The sequence below is a fragment of the Entelurus aequoreus genome, linkage group LG09, assembly GCF_033978785.1.
Source record: "Entelurus aequoreus isolate RoL-2023_Sb linkage group LG09, RoL_Eaeq_v1.1, whole genome shotgun sequence".
NCBI lineage: Eukaryota > Metazoa > Chordata > Actinopteri > Syngnathiformes > Syngnathidae > Entelurus > Entelurus aequoreus.
In genome coordinates this window covers 6,125,798-6,145,198 of record NC_084739.1, presented here as the reverse complement: position 1 = coordinate 6,145,198, position 19,401 = coordinate 6,125,798, and the positions used below count along the sequence as shown (strand labels likewise).

At 45.3% G+C, this 19,401-nt stretch overlaps 1 protein-coding gene and 32 non-coding genes across 33 annotated transcripts in view; 32 read left to right on the top strand and 1 right to left on the bottom strand.

The window, feature by feature from the left end:
* Window positions 1–19,401, bottom strand: part of LOC133656758 (GTP-binding protein 2-like) — a 36,410-nt gene that overhangs the window by 4,858 nt on the left and 12,151 nt on the right. The window contains exons 7-9 of the mRNA XM_062057597.1: window positions 661–880; window positions 436–571; window positions 316–374 (exon numbers count right to left, since the gene is read on the bottom strand). Coding sequence (XP_061913581.1) covers window positions 316–374; window positions 436–571; window positions 661–880 — 415 coding nt within the window. The remainder of the gene's footprint in view (window positions 1–315; window positions 375–435; window positions 572–660; window positions 881–19,401) is intronic.
* On the top strand, window positions 1,050–1,132 carry trnal-uag (transfer RNA leucine (anticodon UAG)). Its single transcript has one exon. It is a non-coding gene; the product is annotated as a tRNA-Leu (tRNA).
* Window positions 1,443–1,525, top strand: trnal-cag (transfer RNA leucine (anticodon CAG)). Its single transcript has one exon. It is a non-coding gene; the product is annotated as a tRNA-Leu (tRNA).
* Window positions 1,836–1,918, top strand: trnal-cag (transfer RNA leucine (anticodon CAG)). The gene has a single exon. It is a non-coding gene; the product is annotated as a tRNA-Leu (tRNA).
* On the top strand, window positions 2,211–2,293 carry trnal-cag (transfer RNA leucine (anticodon CAG)). The gene has a single exon. It is a non-coding gene; the product is annotated as a tRNA-Leu (tRNA).
* On the top strand, window positions 2,587–2,669 carry trnal-cag (transfer RNA leucine (anticodon CAG)). The gene has a single exon. It is a non-coding gene; the product is annotated as a tRNA-Leu (tRNA).
* On the top strand, window positions 2,980–3,062 carry trnal-cag (transfer RNA leucine (anticodon CAG)). The gene has a single exon. It is a non-coding gene; the product is annotated as a tRNA-Leu (tRNA).
* On the top strand, window positions 4,075–4,157 carry trnal-cag (transfer RNA leucine (anticodon CAG)). Its single transcript has one exon. It is a non-coding gene; the product is annotated as a tRNA-Leu (tRNA).
* On the top strand, window positions 4,451–4,533 carry trnal-cag (transfer RNA leucine (anticodon CAG)). The gene has a single exon. It is a non-coding gene; the product is annotated as a tRNA-Leu (tRNA).
* trnal-cag (transfer RNA leucine (anticodon CAG)) lies at window positions 4,844–4,926 on the top strand. Its single transcript has one exon. It is a non-coding gene; the product is annotated as a tRNA-Leu (tRNA).
* trnal-cag (transfer RNA leucine (anticodon CAG)) lies at window positions 5,237–5,319 on the top strand. Its single transcript has one exon. It is a non-coding gene; the product is annotated as a tRNA-Leu (tRNA).
* trnal-cag (transfer RNA leucine (anticodon CAG)) lies at window positions 5,979–6,061 on the top strand. The gene has a single exon. It is a non-coding gene; the product is annotated as a tRNA-Leu (tRNA).
* On the top strand, window positions 6,372–6,454 carry trnal-cag (transfer RNA leucine (anticodon CAG)). Its single transcript has one exon. It is a non-coding gene; the product is annotated as a tRNA-Leu (tRNA).
* On the top strand, window positions 6,765–6,847 carry trnal-cag (transfer RNA leucine (anticodon CAG)). Its single transcript has one exon. It is a non-coding gene; the product is annotated as a tRNA-Leu (tRNA).
* trnal-cag (transfer RNA leucine (anticodon CAG)) lies at window positions 7,140–7,222 on the top strand. The gene has a single exon. It is a non-coding gene; the product is annotated as a tRNA-Leu (tRNA).
* On the top strand, window positions 7,516–7,598 carry trnal-cag (transfer RNA leucine (anticodon CAG)). The gene has a single exon. It is a non-coding gene; the product is annotated as a tRNA-Leu (tRNA).
* On the top strand, window positions 7,909–7,991 carry trnal-cag (transfer RNA leucine (anticodon CAG)). Its single transcript has one exon. It is a non-coding gene; the product is annotated as a tRNA-Leu (tRNA).
* On the top strand, window positions 8,302–8,384 carry trnal-cag (transfer RNA leucine (anticodon CAG)). Its single transcript has one exon. It is a non-coding gene; the product is annotated as a tRNA-Leu (tRNA).
* Window positions 8,677–8,759, top strand: trnal-cag (transfer RNA leucine (anticodon CAG)). Its single transcript has one exon. It is a non-coding gene; the product is annotated as a tRNA-Leu (tRNA).
* On the top strand, window positions 9,053–9,135 carry trnal-cag (transfer RNA leucine (anticodon CAG)). Its single transcript has one exon. It is a non-coding gene; the product is annotated as a tRNA-Leu (tRNA).
* On the top strand, window positions 9,446–9,528 carry trnal-cag (transfer RNA leucine (anticodon CAG)). Its single transcript has one exon. It is a non-coding gene; the product is annotated as a tRNA-Leu (tRNA).
* trnal-cag (transfer RNA leucine (anticodon CAG)) lies at window positions 10,541–10,623 on the top strand. Its single transcript has one exon. It is a non-coding gene; the product is annotated as a tRNA-Leu (tRNA).
* Window positions 11,310–11,392, top strand: trnal-cag (transfer RNA leucine (anticodon CAG)). Its single transcript has one exon. It is a non-coding gene; the product is annotated as a tRNA-Leu (tRNA).
* Window positions 11,703–11,785, top strand: trnal-cag (transfer RNA leucine (anticodon CAG)). The gene has a single exon. It is a non-coding gene; the product is annotated as a tRNA-Leu (tRNA).
* Window positions 12,078–12,160, top strand: trnal-cag (transfer RNA leucine (anticodon CAG)). Its single transcript has one exon. It is a non-coding gene; the product is annotated as a tRNA-Leu (tRNA).
* trnal-cag (transfer RNA leucine (anticodon CAG)) lies at window positions 12,454–12,536 on the top strand. Its single transcript has one exon. It is a non-coding gene; the product is annotated as a tRNA-Leu (tRNA).
* trnal-cag (transfer RNA leucine (anticodon CAG)) lies at window positions 12,847–12,929 on the top strand. The gene has a single exon. It is a non-coding gene; the product is annotated as a tRNA-Leu (tRNA).
* Window positions 13,616–13,698, top strand: trnal-cag (transfer RNA leucine (anticodon CAG)). The gene has a single exon. It is a non-coding gene; the product is annotated as a tRNA-Leu (tRNA).
* trnal-cag (transfer RNA leucine (anticodon CAG)) lies at window positions 14,015–14,097 on the top strand. The gene has a single exon. It is a non-coding gene; the product is annotated as a tRNA-Leu (tRNA).
* On the top strand, window positions 14,784–14,866 carry trnal-cag (transfer RNA leucine (anticodon CAG)). Its single transcript has one exon. It is a non-coding gene; the product is annotated as a tRNA-Leu (tRNA).
* trnal-cag (transfer RNA leucine (anticodon CAG)) lies at window positions 15,159–15,241 on the top strand. Its single transcript has one exon. It is a non-coding gene; the product is annotated as a tRNA-Leu (tRNA).
* Window positions 16,644–16,726, top strand: trnal-cag (transfer RNA leucine (anticodon CAG)). The gene has a single exon. It is a non-coding gene; the product is annotated as a tRNA-Leu (tRNA).
* On the top strand, window positions 17,637–17,719 carry trnal-cag (transfer RNA leucine (anticodon CAG)). The gene has a single exon. It is a non-coding gene; the product is annotated as a tRNA-Leu (tRNA).

Here is a 19,401-nt window from a genome sequence, read left to right as displayed (position 1 = left end):
TTGTTTGGTAAACGTATAGCATGTTCTATATGTTATAGTTATTTGAATGACTCTTACCATAATATGTTACGTTAACATACCAGTTGGTTATTTATGCCTCATATAACGTACACTTATTCAGCCTGTTGTTCACTATTCTTTAGACATTTTAAATTGCCTTTCAAATGTCTATTCTTGGTGTTGGCTTTTATCAAATACATTTCCCCAAAAAATGTGATTTATACTCCAGTGCGACTTATATATGTTTTTTTCCTTCTTTGTTATGCATTTTCGGCCGGTGCGACTTATACTCCAAAAAAATACGGTAATACTAACCTGTACAAAGTACCTCCCACCACTGTCCCCACTTCTGGCACGGTGTAGATCTCATCCACCTGCAACGGATCGTCTGTCAATCAAACGTCTTCAGTGGCATTCCAACTCACCTTGTCTCACCTGAAACTCGGTCAGCTGCTGCATGAGCTCCTCCTGCTCCTTGCTGTTGCTGAGAGGAGGGATGATGTTGAAGAAGACCTTGAGGAGGTCCAGGTTCTCTCCGGACACGCTGGACACGGTGAAGACGGGCGTGATACTGCCGGGGGGGGGGGGGGGGGGGAGAGCGGCGATCAACAAAAAGCCCTCGCTTCGGGTGTGACATTTTTTGCGGCGGCTTTTCCATACTTGGGCGACTGGGCAAACTGCTGCGCTGCCGCCACGGCGTCGTCCGTGTTGGCGATCAACATGGGCACCTTGTTGCAGCCCGGCTGCTTCAGAACGCGCTCCAGCTGACGCACGGTGCGCTCCACGATGCACCGCGCGCACAGGTCCACTTTGCTGATGACGATGAAGATGGGCACCTTCAGGGCCAGGGCGAAGCCCAGGTGCTCCCACGTCGTGCCGACTGCAAAACAAGCGCAGGAATTCAAACAAAACTGTTGGGAATGTTTTTTTTCATGACCTATTGTCTCTAAGAATGTACTGTAAGGAATGCATTTAGTTTTAAGAGTTCTTTCTTTATTCATAGCCTTCATCATATAATCACTCCTCTATCAAATACACGTAGGCGGGATGTCAGGATGGCCGAGCGGTCTAAGGCGCTGCGTTTAGGTCGCAGTCTCCTCTGGAGGCGTGGGTTCAAATCCCACTTCTGACAACACACAAGTTTTATTGCAACAATCCCTCGTCAAGCACAGACGGTATCGGGACTCTAAGTATGTGGTAAACAAACACACCTTCATGAAAGCAGAGGTCTTCCAACAGTTCTTGTTGGGACTCTACGAAATGAGGCATTCCAGTTCTTCCAACAAAACCTTTTTGACTCTCTTCACTACTTTAAAAACCCATGTGGGTGGACCTGGTCATACCATACCGCACACGGTACAGTAGAAGTCAGGAAATACAAAAGGGCTTCGTTTTACAGCCCTCATGTAATCACTCCTCTATCAAATACGTTACAAACGGATGTCAGGATGGCCGAGCGGTCTAAGGCGCTGCGTTCAGGTCGCAGTCTCCTCTGGAGGCGTGGGTTCAAATCCCACTTCTGACAACACACAAGTTTTATTGCAACAATCCCTCGTCAAGCACAGACGGTATCGGGACTCTAAGTATGTGGTAAACAAACACACCTTCATAAAAGCAGAGGTCTTCCAACAGTTCTTGTTGGGACTCTACAAAATGAGGCATTCCACTTCTTACAACAAAACCTTTTTGACTCTCTGCACTACTTTAAAAACCCATGTGGGTGGACCTGGTCATACCATACCGCACACGGTACAGTAGAAGTCAGGAAATACAAAAGGGCTTCGTTATACAGCCCTCATGTAATCACTCCTCTATCAAATACATAACAAACGGATGTCAGGATGGCCGAGCGGTCTAAGGCGCTGCGTTCAGGTCGCAGTCTCCTCTGGAGGCGTGGGTTCAAATCCCACTTCTGACAGCACACAAGTTTTATTGCAACAATCCCTCGTCAAGCCCGACGGTATCGGGGCTCTAAGTATGTGGTAAACAAACACACCTTCACAAAAGCAGAGGTCTTCCAACAGTTCTGGTTTGGACTCTACGAAATGATGCATTCCCCTTCTTACAACAAAACCTTTTTGACCCCCAGCAGTAGTTTAATACCCCAGGTGGGTGGACCTGTTCATACCATACCGCACACGGTACAGTAGAAGTCAGGAAATACCAGTCCTCATGTAATCACTCCTCTATCAAATACATTGCAAACGGATGTCAGGATGGCCGAGCGGTCTAAGGCGCTGCGTTCAGGTCGCAGTCTCCTCTGGAGGCGTGGGTTCAAATCCCACTTCTGACAGCACACAAGTTTTATTGCAACAATCCCTCGTCAAGCACAGACGGTATCGTGACTCTAAGCATGTGGTAAACAAACACACCTTCACAAAAGCAGAGGTCTTCCAACAGTTCTTGTTTGGACTCTACGAAATGAGGCATTCCCCTTCTTACAACAAAACCTTTACGACCCCCAGCAGTAGTTTAATACCCCACGTGGGTGGACCTGTTCATACCATACCGCACACGGTACAGTCAAAGTCAGGAAATACCAGTCCTCATGTAATCACTCCTCTATCAAATACATTGCAAACGGATGTCAGGATGGCCGAGCGGTCTAAGGCGCTGCGTTCAGGTCGCAGTCTCCTCTGGAGGCGTGGGTTCAAATCCCACTTCTGACAACACACAAGTTTTATTGCAACAATCCCTCGTCAAGCACAGACGGTATCGGGACTCTAAGTATGTGGTAAACAAACACACCTTCATAAAAGCAGAGGTCTTCCAACAGTTCTTGTTGGGACTCTACGAAATGAGGCATTCCACTTCTTACAACAAAACCTTTTTGACTCTATGCACTACTTTAAAAACCCATGTGGGTGGACCTGGTCATACCATACCGCACACGGTACAGTAGAAGTCAGGAAATACAAAAGGGCTTCGTTATACAGCCCTCATGTAATCACTCCTCTATCAAATACATAACAAACGGATGTCAGGATGGCCGAGCGGTCTAAGGCGCTGCGTTCAGGTCGCAGTCTCCTCTGGAGGCGTGGGTTCAAATCCCACTTCTGACAGCACACAAGTTTTATTGCAACAATCCCTCGTCAAGCCCGACGGTATCGGGGCTCTAAGTATGTGGTAAACAAACACACCTTCACAAAAGCAGAGGTCTTCCAACAGTTCTTGTTTGGACTCTACGAAATGAAGCATTCCCCTTCTTACAACAAAACCTTTACGACCCCCAGCAGTAGTTTAATACCCCACGTGGGTGGACCTGTTCATACCATACCGCACACGGTACAGTCAAAGTCAGGAAATACCAAAGTCCCTCGTTTTAAAGCCCTCATGTAATCACTCCTCTATCAAATATGTTACAAGAGAATGTCAGGATGGCCGGTCTAAGTCGCTGCGTTCAGGTCGCAGTCTCCTCTGGAGGCGTGGGTTCAAATCCCACTTCTGACAGCACATAATTTCTGTTGCAACAATCCCTCGTCAAACACAGACACTATCGGAACTTTTAGTATGTGGTAAACAAACACACCTTCACAAAAGCAGAGGTCTTCCAACAGTTCTGGTTTGGACTCTACGAAATTATGCATTCCCCTTCTTACAACAAAACCTTTTTGACCCCCAGCAGTAGTTTAATACCCCATGTGGGTGGACCCGTTCATACCATACCGCACACGGTACAGTAGAAGTCAGGAAATACCAGTCCTCATGTAATCACTCCTAAGGCGCTGCGTTCAGGTCGCAGTCTCCTCTGGAGGCGCGGGTTCAAATCCCACTTCTGACAACACACAAGTTTTATTGCAACAATCCCTCGTCAAGCACAGACGGTATCGTGACTCTAAGTATGTGGTAAACAAACACACCTTCACAAAAGCAGAGGTCTTCCAACAGTTCTTGTTGGGACTCTACGAAATGAGGCATTCCCCTTCTTACAACAAAACCTTTTTGACCCCCAGCAGTAGTTTAATACCCCATGTGGGTGGACCTGTTCATACCATACCACACACGGTACAGTAGAAGTCAGGAAATACCAGCCCTCATGTAATCACTCCTCTAGCAAATACATAACAAACGGATGTCAGGATGGCCGAGCGGTCTAAGGCGCTGCGTTCAGGTCGCAGTCTCCTCTGGAGGCGTGGGTTCAAATCCCACTTCTGACAACACACAAGTTTTATTGCAACAATCCCTCGTCAAGCACAGACGGTATCGGGACTCTAAGTATGTGGTAAACAAACACACCTTCACAAAAGCAGAGGTCTTCCAACAGTTCTTGTTTGGACTGTACGAAATGAGGCATTCCCCTTCTTACAACAAAACCTTTACGACCCCCAGCAGTAGTTCAATACCCCACGTGGGTGGACCTGTTCATACCATACCGCACACGGTACAGTCAAAGTCAGGAAATACCAGTCCTCATGTAATCACTCCTCTATCAAATACATTGCAAACGGATGTCAGGATGGCCGAGCGGTCTAAGGCGCTGCGTTCAGGTCGCAGTCTCCTCTGGAGGCGTGGGTTCAAATCCCACTTCTGACAACACACAAGTTTTATTGCAACAATCCCTCGTCAAGCACAGACGGTATCGGGACTCTAAGCATGTGGTAAACAAACACACCTTCATAAAAGCAGAGGTCTTCCAACAGTTCTTGTTGGGACTCTACGAAATGAGGCATTCCACTTCTTACAACAAAACCTTTTTGACTCTATGCACTACTTTAAAAACCCATGTGGGTGGACCTGGTCATACCATACCGCACACGGTACAGTAGAAGTCAGGAAATACAAAAGGGCTTCGTTATACAGCCCTCATGTAATCACTCCTCTATCAAATACATAACAAACGGATGTCAGGATGGCCGAGCGGTCTAAGGCGCTGCGTTCAGGTCGCAGTCTCCTCTGGAGGCGTGGGTTCAAATCCCACTTCTGACAACACACAAGTTTTATTGCAACAATCCCTCGTCAAGCACAGACGGTATCGGGACTCTAAGTATGTGGTAAACAAACACACCTTCATAAAAGCAGAGGTCTTCCAACAGTTCTTGTTGGGACTCTACAAAATGAGGCATTCCACTTCTTACAACAAAACCTTTTTGACTCTATGCACTACTTTAAAAACCCATGTGGGTGGACCTGGTCATACCATACCGCACACGGTACAGTAGAAGTCAGGAAATACAAAAGGGCTTCGTTATACAGCCCTCATGTAATCACTCCCCTATCAAATACATAACAAACGGATGTCAGGATGGCCGAGCGGTCTAAGGCGCTGCGTTCAGGTCGCAGTCTCCTCTGGAGGCGTGGGTTCAAATCCCACTTCTGACAGCACACAAGTTTTATTGCAACAATCCCTCGTCAAGCCCGACGGTATCGGGGCTCTAAGTATGTGGTAAACAAACACACCTTCACAAAAGCAGAGGTCTTCCAACAGTTCTGGTTTGGACTCTACGAAATGATGCATTCCCCTTCTTACAACAAAACCTTTTTGACCCCCAGCAGTAGTTTAATACCCCACACACACGGTACAGTCAAAGTCAGGAAATACCAGTCCTCATGTAATCACTCCTCTATCAAATACATTGCAAACGGATGTCAGGATGGCCGAGCGGTCTAATGCGCTGCGTTCAGGTCGCAGTCTCCTCTGGAGGCGTGGGTTCAAATCCCACTTCTGACAACACACAAGTTTTATTGCAACAATCCCTCGTCAAGCACAGACGGTATCGTGACTCTAAGCATGTGGTAAACAAACACACCTTCATAAAAGCAGAGGTCTTCCAACAGTTCTTGTTGGGACTCTACGAAATGAGGCATTCCACTTCTTACAACAAAACCTTTTTGACTCTATGCACTACTTTAAAAACCCATGTGGGTGGACCTGGTCATACCATACCGCACACGGTACAGTAGAAGTCAGGAAATACAAAAGGGCTTCGTTATACAGCCCTCATGTAATCACTCCTCTATCAAATACATACCAAACGGATGTCAGGATGGCCGAGCGGTCTAAGGCGCTGCGTTCAGGTCGCAGTCTCCTCTGGAGGCGTGGGTTCAAATCCCACTTCTGACAACACACAAGTTTTATTGCAACAATCCCTCGTCAAGCACAGACGGTATCGGGACTCTAAGTATGTGGTAAACAAACACACCTTCATGAAAGCAGAGGTCTTCCAACAGTTCTTGTTGGGACTCTACGAAATGAGGCATTCCAGTTCTTCCAACAAAACCTTTTTGACTCTCTGCACTACTTTAAAAACCCATGTGGGTGGACCTGGTCATACCATACCGCACACGGTACAGTAGAAGTCAGGAAATACAAAAGGGCTTCGTTTTACAGCCCTCATGTAATCACTCCTCTATCAAATACGTTACAAACGGATGTCAGGATGGCCGAGCGGTCTAAGGCGCTGCGTTCAGGTCGCAGTCTCCTCTGGAGGCGTGGGTTCAAATCCCACTTCTGACAACACACAAGTTTTATTGCAACAATCCCTCGTCAAGCACAGACGGTATCGGGACTCTAAGTATGTGGTAAACAAACACACCTTCATAAAAGCAGAGGTCTTCCAACAGTTCTTGTTGGGACTCTACAAAATGAGGCATTCCACTTCTTACAACAAAACCTTTTTGACTCTATGCACTACTTTAAAAACCCATGTGGGTGGACCTGGTCATACCATACCGCACACGGTACAGTAGAAGTCAGGAAATACAAAAGGGCTTCGTTATACAGCCCTCATGTAATCACTCCTCTATCAAATACATAACAAACGGATGTCAGGATGGCCGAGCGGTCTAAGGCGCTGCGTTCAGGTCGCAGTCTCCTCTGGAGGCGTGGGTTCAAATCCCACTTCTGACAGCACACAAGTTTTATTGCAACAATCCCTCGTCAAGCCCGACGGTATCGGGGCTCTAAGTATGTGGTAAACAAACACACCTTCACAAAAGCAGAGGTCTTCCAACAGTTCTGGTTTGGACTCTACGAAATGATGCATTCCCCTTCTTACAACAAAACCTTTTTGACCCCCAGCAGTAGTTTAATACCCCAGGTGGGTGGACCTGTTCATACCATACCGCACACGGTACAGTAGAAGTCAGGAAATACCAGTCCTCATGTAATCACTCCTCTATCAAATATATTGCAAACGGATGTCAGGATGGCCGAGCGGTCTAAGGCGCTGCGTTCAGGTCGCAGTCTCCTCTGGAGGCGTGGGTTCAAATCCCACTTCTGACAGCACACAAGTTTTATTGCAACAATCCCTCGTCAAGCACAGACGGTATCGTGACTCTAAGCATGTGGTAAACAAACACACCTTCACAAAAGCAGAGGTCTTCCAACAGTTCTTGTTTGGACTCTACGAAATGAGGCATTCCCCTTCTTACAACAAAACCTTTACGACCCCCAGCAGTAGTTTAACACCCCACGTGGGTGGACCTGTTCATACCATACCGCACACGGTACAGTCAAAGTCAGGAAATACCAGTCCTCATGTAATCACTCCTCTATCAAATACATTGCAAACGGATGTCAGGATGGCCGAGCGGTCTAAGGCGCTGCGTTCAGGTCGCAGTCTCCTCTGGAGGCGTGGGTTCAAATCCCACTTCTGACAACACACAAGTTTTATTGCAACAATCCCTCGTCAAGCACAGACGGTATCGGGACTCTAAGTATGTGGTAAACAAACACACCTTCATGAAAGCAGAGGTCTTCCAACAGTTCTTGTTGGGACTCTACGAAATGAGGCATTCCAGTTCTTCCAACAAAACCTTTTTGACTCTCTGCACTACTTTAAAAACCCATGTGGGTGGACCTGGTCATACCATACCGCACACGGTACAGTAGAAGTCAGGAAATACAAAAGGGCTTCGTTTTACAGCCCTCATGTAATCACTCCTCTATCAAATACGTTACAAACGGATGTCAGGATGGCCGAGCGGTCTAAGGCGCTGCGTTCAGGTCGCAGTCTCCTCTGGAGGCGTGGGTTCAAATCCCACTTCTGACAACACACAAGTTTTATTGCAACAATCCCTCGTCAAGCACAGACGGTATCGGGACTCTAAGTATGTGGTAAACAAACACACCTTCATAAAAGCAGAGGTCTTCCAACAGTTCTTGTTGGGACTCTACAAAATGAGGCATTCCACTTCTTACAACAAAACCTTTTTGACTCTATGCACTACTTTAAAAACCCATGTGGGTGGACCTGGTCATACCATACCGCACACGGTACAGTAGAAGTCAGGAAATACAAAAGGGCTTCGTTATACAGCCCTCATGTAATCACTCCTCTATCAAATACATAACAAACGGATGTCAGGATGGCCGAGCGGTCTAAGGCGCTGCGTTCAGGTCGCAGTCTCCTCTGGAGGCGTGGGTTCAAATCCCACTTCTGACAGCACACAAGTTTTATTGCAACAATCCCTCGTCAAGCCCGACGGTATCGGGGCTCTAAGTATGTGGTAAACAAACACACCTTCACAAAAGCAGAGGTCTTCCAACAGTTCTGGTTTGGACTCTACGAAATGATGCATTCCCCTTCTTACAACAAAACCTTTTTGACCCCCAGCAGTAGTTTAATACCCCAGGTGGGTGGACCTGTTCATACCATACCGCACACGGTACAGTAGAAGTCAGGAAATACCAGTCCTCATGTAATCACTCCTCTATCAAATATATTGCAAACGGATGTCAGGATGGCCGAGCGGTCTAAGGCGCTGCGTTCAGGTCGCAGTCTCCTCTGGAGGCGTGGGTTCAAATCCCACTTCTGACAGCACACAAGTTTTATTGCAACAATCCCTCGTCAAGCACAGACGGTATCGTGACTCTAAGCATGTGGTAAACAAACACACCTTCACAAAAGCAGAGGTCTTCCAACAGTTCTTGTTTGGACTCTACGAAATGAGGCATTCCCCTTCTTACAACAAAACCTTTACGACCCCCAGCAGTAGTTTAATACCCCACGTGGGTGGACCTGTTCATACCATACCGCACACGGTACAGTCAAAGTCAGGAAATACCAGTCCTCATGTAATCACTCCTCTATCAAATACATTGCAAACGGATGTCAGGATGGCCGAGCGGTCTAAGGCGCTGCGTTCAGGTCGCAGTCTCCTCTGGAGGCGTGGGTTCAAATCCCACTTCTGACAACACACAAGTTTTATTGCAACAATCCCTCGTCAAGCACAGACGGTATCGGGACTCTAAGTATGTGGTAAACAAACACACCTTCATAAAAGCAGAGGTCTTCCAACAGTTCTTGTTGGGACTCTACGAAATGAGGCATTCCACTTCTTACAACAAAACCTTTTTGACTCTATGCACTACTTTAAAAACCCATGTGGGTGGACCTGGTCATACCATACCGCACACGGTACAGTAGAAGTCAGGAAATACAAAAGGGCTTCGTTATACAGCCCTCATGTAATCACTCCTCTATCAAATACATAACAAACGGATGTCAGGATGGCCGAGCGGTCTAAGGCGCTGCGTTCAGGTCGCAGTCTCCTCTGGAGGCGTGGGTTCAAATCCCACTTCTGACAGCACACAAGTTTTATTGCAACAATCCCTCGTCAAGCCCGACGGTATCGGGGCTCTAAGTATGTGGTAAACAAACACACCTTCACAAAAGCAGAGGTCTTCCAACAGTTCTTGTTTGGACTCTACGAAATGAAGCATTCCCCTTCTTACAACAAAACCTTTACGACCCCCAGCAGTAGTTTAATACCCCACGTGGGTGGACCTGTTCATACCATACCGCACACGGTACAGTCAAAGTCAGGAAATACCAAAGTCCCTCGTTTTAAAGCCCTCATGTAATCACTCCTCTATCAAATATGTTACAAGAGAATGTCAGGATGGCCGGTCTAAGTCGCTGCGTTCAGGTCGCAGTCTCCTCTGGAGGCGTGGGTTCAAATCCCACTTCTGACAGCACATAATTTCTGTTGCAACAATCCCTCGTCAAACACAGACACTATCGGAACTTTTAGTATGTGGTAAACAAACACACCTTCACAAAAGCAGAGGTCTTCCAACAGTTCTGGTTTGGACTCTACGAAATTATGCATTCCCCTTCTTACAACAAAACCTTTTTGACCCCCAGCAGTAGTTTAATACCCCATGTGGGTGGACCCGTTCATACCATACCGCACACGGTACAGTAGAAGTCAGGAAATACCAGTCCTCATGTAATCACTCCTAAGGCGCTGCGTTCAGGTCGCAGTCTCCTCTGGAGGCGTGGGTTCAAATCCCACTTCTGACAACACACAAGTTTTATTGCAACAATCCCTCGTCAAGCACAGACGGTATCGTGACTCTAAGTATGTGGTAAACAAACACACCTTCACAAAAGCAGAGGTCTTCCAACAGTTCTTGTTGGGACTCTACGAAATGAGGCATTCCCCTTCTTACAACAAAACCTTTTTGACCCCCAGCAGTAGTTTAATACCCCATGTGGGTGGACCTGTTCATACCATACCACACACGGTACAGTAGAAGTCAGGAAATACCAGCCCTCATGTAATCACTCCTCTAGCAAATACATAACAAACGGATGTCAGGATGGCCGAGCGGTCTAAGGCGCTGCGTTCAGGTCGCAGTCTCCTCTGGAGGCGTGGGTTCAAATCCCACTTCTGACAACACACAAGTTTTATTGCAACAATCCCTCGTCAAGCACAGACGGTATCGGGACTCTAAGTATGTGGTAAACAAACACACCTTCACAAAAGCAGAGGTCTTCCAACAGTTCTTGTTTGGACTGTACGAAATGAGGCATTCCCCTTCTTACAACAAAACCTTTACGACCCCCAGCAGTAGTTTAATACCCCACGTGGGTGGACCTGTTCATACCATACCGCACACGGTACAGTAGAAGTCAGGAAATACCAAAGTCCCTCGTTTTACAGCCCTCATGTAATCACTCCTCTAGCAAATACATAACAAACGGATGTCAGGATGGGCGAGCGGCCTAAGGCGCTGCGTTCAGGTCGCAGTCTCCTCTGGAGGCGTGGGTTCAAATCCCACTTCTGACAACACACAAGTTTTATTGCAACAATCCCTCGTCAAACACAGACGGTATGGGGACTCTAAGTATGTGGTAAACAAACACACCTTAACAAAAGCAGAGGTCTTCCAACAGTTCTTGTTGGGACTCTACGAAATGATGCATTCCCCTTCTTACAACAAAACCTTTTTGACCCCCAGCACTAGTTTAATACCCCAGGTGGGTGGACCTGTTCTTACCATACTGCACACGGTACAGTAGAAGTCAAGAAATACCAGCCCTCATGTAATCACTCCTCTATCAAATACTTAACAAACGGATGTCAGGATGGCCGAGCGGTCTAAGGCGCTGCGTTCAGGTCGCAGTCTCCTCTGGAGGCGTGGGTTCAAATCCCACTTCTGACAACACACAAGTTTTATTGCAACAATCCCTCGTCCATCACAGACGGTATCGGGACTCTAAGTATGTGGTAAACAAACACACCTTCATAAAAGCAGAGGTCTTCCAACAGTTCTTGTTGGGACTCTACAAAATGAGGCATTCCACTTCTTACAACAAAACCTTTTTGACTCTATGCACTACTTTAAAAACCCATGTGGGTGGACCTGGTCATACCATACCGCACACGGTACAGTAGAAGTCAGGAAATACAAAAGGGCTTCGTTATACAGCCCTCATGTAATCACTCCTCTATCAAATACATAACAAACGGATGTCAGGATGGCCGAGCGGTCTAAGGCGCTGCGTTCAGGTCGCAGTCTCCTCTGGAGGCGTGGGTTCAAATCCCACTTCTGACAGCACACAAGTTTTATTGCAACAATCCCTCGTCAAGCCCGACGGTATCGGGGCTCTAAGTATGTGGTAAACAAACACACCTTCACAAAAGCAGAGGTCTTCCAACAGTTCTGGTTTGGACTCTACGAAATGATGCATTCCCCTTCTTACAACAAAACCTTTTTGACCCCCAGCAGTAGTTTAATACCCCAGGTGGGTGGACCTGTTCATACCATACCGCACACGGTACAGTAGAAGTCAGGAAATACCAGTCCTCATGTAATCACTCCTCTATCAAATACATTGCAAACGGATGTCAGGATGGCCGAGCGGTCTAAGGCGCTGCGTTCAGGTCGCAGTCTCCTCTGGAGGCGTGGGTTCAAATCCCACTTCTGACAGCACACAAGTTTTATTGCAACAATCCCTCGTCAAGCACAGACGGTATCGTGACTCTAAGCATGTGGTAAACAAACACACCTTCACAAAAGCAGAGGTCTTCCAACAGTTCTTGTTTGGACTCTACGAAATGAGGCATTCCCCTTCTTACAACAAAACCTTTACGACCCCCAGCAGTAGTTTAATACCCCACGTGGGTGGACCTGTTCATACCATACCGCACACGGTACAGTCAAAGTCAGGAAATACCAGTCCTCATGTAATCACTCCTCTATCAAATACATTGCAAACGGATGTCAGGATGGCCGAGCGGTCTAAGGCGCTGCGTTCAGGTCGCAGTCTCCTCTGGAGGCGTGGGTTCAAATCCCACTTCTGACAACACACAAGTTTTATTGCAACAATCCCTCGTCAAGCACAGACGGTATCGGGACTCTAAGTATGTGGTAAACAAACACACCTTCATAAAAGCAGAGGTCTTCCAACAGTTCTTGTTGGGACTCTACGAAATGAGGCATTCCACTTCTTACAACAAAACCTTTTTGACTCTATGCACTACTTTAAAAACCCATGTGGGTGGACCTGGTCATACCATACCGCACACGGTACAGTAGAAGTCAGGAAATACAAAAGGGCTTCGTTATACAGCCCTCATGTAATCACTCCTCTATCAAATACATAACAAACGGATGTCAGGATGGCCGAGCGGTCTAAGGCGCTGCGTTCAGGTCGCAGTCTCCTCTGGAGGCGTGGGTTCAAATCCCACTTCTGACAACACACAAGTTTTATTGCAACAATCCCTCGTCAAGCACAGACGGTATCGGGACTCTAAGTATGTGGTAAACAAACACACCTTCATAAAAGCAGAGGTCTTCCAACAGTTCTTGTTGGGACTCTACGAAATGAGGCATTCCACTTCTTACAACAAAACCTTTTTGACTCTATGCACTACTTTAAAAACCCATGTGGGTGGACCTGGTCATACCATACCGCACACGGTACAGTAGAAGTCAGGAAATACAAAAGGGCTTCGTTTTACAGCCCTCATGTAATCACTCCTCTAGCAAATACGTTACAAACGGATGTCAGGATGGCCGAGCGGTCTAAGGCGCTGCGTTCAGGTCGCAGTCTCCTCTGGAGGTGTGGGTTCAAATCCCACTTCTGACAACACACAAGTTTTATTGCAACAATCCCTCGTCAAGCACAGACGGTATCGGGACTCTAAGTATGTGGTAAACAAACACACCTTCACAAAAGCAGAGGTCTTCCAACAGTTCTTGTCGGGACTCTACGAAATGAGGCATTCCCCTTTTAACAACAAAACCTTTTTGACCCCCAGCAGTAGTTTAATACCCCACGTGGGTGGACCTGTTCATACCATACCGCACATGGTACAGTAGAAGTCAGGAAATACCAGCCCTCATGTAATCACTCCTCTAGCAAATACATAACAAACGGATGTCAGGATGGCCGAGCGGTCTAAGGCGCTGCGTTCAGGTCGCAGTCTCCTCTGGAGGCGTGGGTTCAAATCCCACTTCTGACAGCACATCTTTTCTGTTGCAACAATCCCTCGTCTAACACAAGCACAGACTGTATCGGGACTTTTAGTATGTGGTAAACAAACACACCTTCACAAAAGCAGAGGTCTTCCAACAGTTCTTGTTGGGACTCTACGAAATGATGCATTCCCCTTCTTACAACAAAACCTTTTTGACTCTCTGCACTACTTTAAAACCCCACGTGGGTGGACCTGTTCATACCATACCGCACACGGTACAGTAGAAGTCAGGAAATACCAAAGTCCTTGGTTTTACAGCCCTCATGTAATCACTCCTCTATCAAATACATGACAAACGGATGTCAGGATGGCCGAGCGGTCTAAGGCGCTGCGTTCAGGTCGCAGTCTCCTCCGGAGGCGTGGGTTCAAATCCCACTTCTGACAACAAACAAGTTTTATTGCAACAATCCCTCGTCTAGCACAGACGGTATGGGGACTCTAAGTATGTGGTAAACAAACGCACCTTCACAAAAGCAGAGGTCTTCCAACAGTTCTGGTTTGGACTCTACGAAATGATGCATTCCCCTTCTTACAACAAAACCTTTTTGACCCCCAGCAGTAGTTTAATACCCCAGGTGGGTGGACCTGTTCATACCATACCACACACGGTACAGTAGAAGTCAGGAAATACCAGTCCTCATGTAATCACTCCTCTAGCAAATACATTGCAAACGGATGTCAGGATGGCCGAGCGGTCTAAGGCGCTGCGTTCAGGTCGCAGTCTCCTCTGGAGGCGTGGGTTCAAATTCCACTTCTGACAACACACAAGTTTTATTGCAACAATCCCTCGTCAAGCACAGACGGTATCGTGACTCTAAGCATGTGGTAAACAAACACACCTTCAAAAAAGCAGAGGTCTTCCAACAGTTCTTGTTGGGACTCTACGAAATGAGGCATTCCCCTTCTTACAACAAAACCTTTTTGACTCTCTGCACTACTTTAAAAACCCAGGTGGGTGGACCTGGTCATACCATACCGCACACGGTACAGTAGAAGTCAGGAAATACAAAAGGGCTTTGTTATACAGCCCTCATGTAATCACTCCTCTATCAAATACATTACAAACGGATGTCAGGATGGCCGAGCGGTCTAAGGCGCTGCGTTCAGGTCGCAGTCTCCTCTGGAGGCGTGGGTTCAAATCCCACTTCTGACAGCACACAAGTTTTATTGCAACAATCCCTCGTCAAGCCCGACGGTATCGGGGCTCTAAGTATGTGGTAAACAAACACACCTTCACAAAAGCAGAGGTCTTCCAACAGTTCTGGTTTGGACTCTACGAAATGATGCATTCCCCTTCTTACAACAAAACCTTTTTCACCCCCAGCAGTAGTTTAATACCCCAGGTGGGTGGACCTGTTCATACCATACCGCACACGGTACAGTAGAAGTCAGGAAATACCAGTCCTCATGTAATCACTCCTCTATCAAATACATTGCAAATGGATGTCAGGATGGCCGAGCGGTCTAAGGCGCTGCGTTCAGGTCGCAGTCTCCTCTGGAGGCGTGGGTTCAAATCCCACTTCTGACAGCACACAAGTTTTATTGCAACAATCCCTCGTCAAGCCCGACGGTATCGGGGCTCTAAGTATGTGGTAAACAAACACACCTTCACAAAAGCAGAGGTCTTCCAACAGTTCTTGTTTGGACTCTACGAAATGAGGCATTCCCCTTCTTACAACAAAACCTTTACGACCCCCAGCAGTAGTTTAATACCCCATGTGGGTGGACCTGTTCATACCATACCGCACACGGTACAGTAGAAGTCAGGAAATACCAAAGTCCCTCCTGACTGAATTTGTGTGCGTTATATAGACATCATTGTAATCACTCCTCGTGATCCCACTTCTGACAGCACATCATTTCTGTTGCAACAATCCCTCGTCTAACACAAGCACAGACGGTATCGGGACTTTTAGTATGTGGTAAACAAACACACCTTCACAAAAGCAGAGGTCTTCCAACAGTTCTTGTCGGGACTCTACGAAATGAGGCATCCCCCTTTTAACAACAAAACCTTTTTGACCCCCAGCAGTAGTTTAATACCCCACGTGGGTGGACCTGTTCATACCATACCGCACACGGTACAGTCAAAGTCAGGAAATACCAAAGTCCCTCGTTTTAAAGCCCTCATGTAATCACTCCTCTATCAAATACATAACAAACAGATGTCAGGATGGCTGAGCGGTCTAAGGCGCTGCGTTCAGGTCGCAGTCTCCTCTGGAGGCGTGGGTTCAAATCCCACTTCTGACAGCACATAGTTTCTGTTGCAACAATCCCTCGTCTAACACAAGCACAGATGGTATTGGGACTTTTAGTATTTGGTAAACAAACACACCTTCACAAAAGCAGAGGTCTTCCAACAGTTCTTGTTGGGACTCTACGAAATGAAGCATTCCACTTCTTACAACAAAACCTTTTTGACCCCCAGCACTACTTTAATACACCATGTGGGTGGACCTGTTTATACCATGCCATACCACACGGTACAGTAGAAGTCAGGCAATACCAAAGTCCCTTGTTATACAGCCCTCATGTAATCACTCCTCTATCAAATACATGACAACGGGTGTCAGGATGGCCGAGCGGTCTAAGGCGCTGCGTTCAGGTTGCAGTCTCCTCTGGAGGCGTGTGCATTATATAGACATCATGTAATCACTCCTCTAAAGCGCTGCGTTCAAATCCCAACTCTGACAGACATTACCTTTGTGATACCCTATGAGTACACTGCTAGTTGCTAACAAATAATTGTGTGATTTTGCTTTTAATTTGCTCCTAAAATGGGCTAAAAACAAACGTCTGAAAACAACAACACAACTGGTGACCTCTACTCACAAGCACCAGCTACTCTGCAACTCAATAAGAGGCACCACCCAACCCACCAGTGTTCCACCGCCAGCTAATTCTGATGGCGTGAAGAATTTATAGAGTGTGTCAGGATGGCCGAGCGGTCTAAGGCGCTGCGTTCAGGTCGCAGTCTCCCCTGGAGGCGTGGGTTCGAATCCCACTTCTGACATCAGCTTTTTTCAATCTCTGGCCTAAATAAATCCTGACATGTAATTTCTTGAAAGACACAGGATCAACCAGGGACAAATGGATATCAAAGACAACATTACACAGATTAACAGAACCTAACAAGACATCTAATCCACATTAACCGAGGAATGAACATTTTATTTGTGTGGTAAATAAAAAGTACTAAAGCAAATATTCCTGTGAAACCAGCCTTCAGTGTGAACATAGCAATGTGTTGTGTCAACTAACATGTTTTGTACTTTAGCAGAGGACAACAAAGAAAATGACCTCTCCCTGTATCTCACCGTTTTGAGTAAACGTGTCAACTTTCTGCCGATTACATAAATGAGGGGTTCCACATTCTAAACCCCATTTCAACCGACTGTACTTACTACAGACACAAAACCTCCAGCACGTAAACCCAACCCAACTTTCAGTATGTCAACAACTTGATAAGTTATTAGTTTGTTTATAAAGCAATACGTGACGGTATTTTTAGAACATGCGTGAACATTGTTAGTTCAGCATGTGACCTGATCTGCAGGTGTAAGGAATACCAGCATGGGAGCGAGCGTACAGCTGACCCCAGGAGGTATTTTTAGAACGGGTCGTGGCTGGCTCACAGCGTCTGGTTGGTTACGTAAGATCAGATGTCAGGTTCGTTACGTTTTTAAACTGCTACGGCTGGTTAGGGTCAGCAAGTTGAGAGGATGATCAAAAAAAGGGAATTGCAGTGCAAGTACGTTGTTAGCTGCCAACAAACATTATCATTTAATCAATATTTTATTCAACAGGCGTCTATTTGTGAGCAGCAGCTGCAAAGCGAGTAATGCCAGAGCATTCGACAACTGATAAAAGGCAGCAGCGCCCAACCCCCACCGCCTGTAAATGTCTTGAGAAGTTGTTTATAGGTCAGGATGGCCGAGCGGTCTAAGGCGCTGCGTTCAGGTCGCAGTCTCCCCTGGAGGCGTGGGTTCGAATCCCACTTCTGACAGTTTCTTTTGAACTGAAACCATAGACGACAAAAAAACAAGGACGGCCTTATGTGACCTGCAGTCTTACGAGACAAGGCTCAGTACACGCGGTAGCAGTCTCTCTTACATGCACACCTACACAAACTATGGTTGAAAAGGCAGTACCATTGAAAATAGCAACTAAATAAATCAGAAGTTACTCAGTACTAAAGTCATTTTCTCCCTAAATACTTATTTGAACTCAAGTTTCAATTTGGATGGCTACTTCTTACTTAAGTCATATTACTCTAAAGCAGGGGTCACCAACCTTTTTGAAACCAAGAGGAACTTCTTGGGTACTGTTTAATGCGAAGGGCTACCAGTTTGATACACACTTAAATAAATTTGCTCAATTTACCTTTAACTCTATGTTATTGTTAATAATTAATGATATTTACACTTAATTGAACGGTTTAAAAGAGGAGAAAACACGAAAAAAATGAAAATTAAATTTTGAAACAGTTTATCTTCAATTTCGACTCTTTAAAATTCAAAATTCAACCGAAAAAAAGAAGAGAAAAACTTAAAAAAAAGAATTTATGGAACATCATTAGTAATTTTTCCTGATTAAGATCATTTTAGAATTTTGATTAAATAGGTTAAAATCCAATCTACACTTTGTTAGAATATATAACAAATTGGACGAAGCTATATTTCTAACAAAGACAAATCATTATTTCTTCTAGATTTTCCAGAACAAAAATTTTAAAAGAAATTCAAAAGACTTTGAAATAAGATTTAAATTTGATTCTACAGATTTTCTAGATTTGCCAGAATAATTTTTTTGAATTTTAATCATAATAAGTTTAAAGAAATATTTCACAAATATTCTTCGTCGAAAAAACAGAAGCTAAAATGAAGAATTAAATCAAAATGTATTTATTATTCTTTACAATAAAAAAAATACATTTACTTGAACATTGATTTAAATTGTCAGGAAAGAAGAGGAAAGAATTTAAAAGGTAAAAAGGTATATGTGTTTAAAAATCCTAAAATCATTTTCAAGGTTGTATTTTTTTTCAAAAATTGCCTTTCTGAAAGTTATAAGAAGCAAAGTAAAAAAATGTATGAATTTATTTAAACAAGTGAAGACCAAGTCTTTAAAATATTTTCTTGGATTTTCAAATTCTATTTGAGTTTTGTCTCTCTTAGAATTAAAAATGTCGGGCAAAGCGAGACCAGCTTGCTAGTAAATAAATAAAATTTAAAAAATAGAGGCAGCTCACTGGTAAGTGCTGCTATTTGAGCTATTTTTAGAACAGGCCGGCGGGCTACTCATCTGGTCCTTACGGGCTACCTGGTGCCCGCGGGCACCGCGTTGGTGACCCCTGCTCTAAAGCAATGGTGTCAAAATCAAGGCCCTAACATCCTTTTATCTGGCCCGCAAACACCTGGTAATGATGTGTCAAAGTACTTAATATTTTCTCACTAAATATAATAGATTTTTTTCATTTTGACAGAAAAAATATATGTACTGCTTGAAATTGCATTCCTTTTAAACTTTAATAGTATCCAATATTGCAAAAAAATATTACAGTATATTATCATACTTTCCAAACATGTTTTTGTCGAAATAAAAATACTTAATTTTACAGCAAACTACCCATCAAATTCATAAAAACGACAACAAATTGTACATTGTTCTTTACAGCATATTACTGTA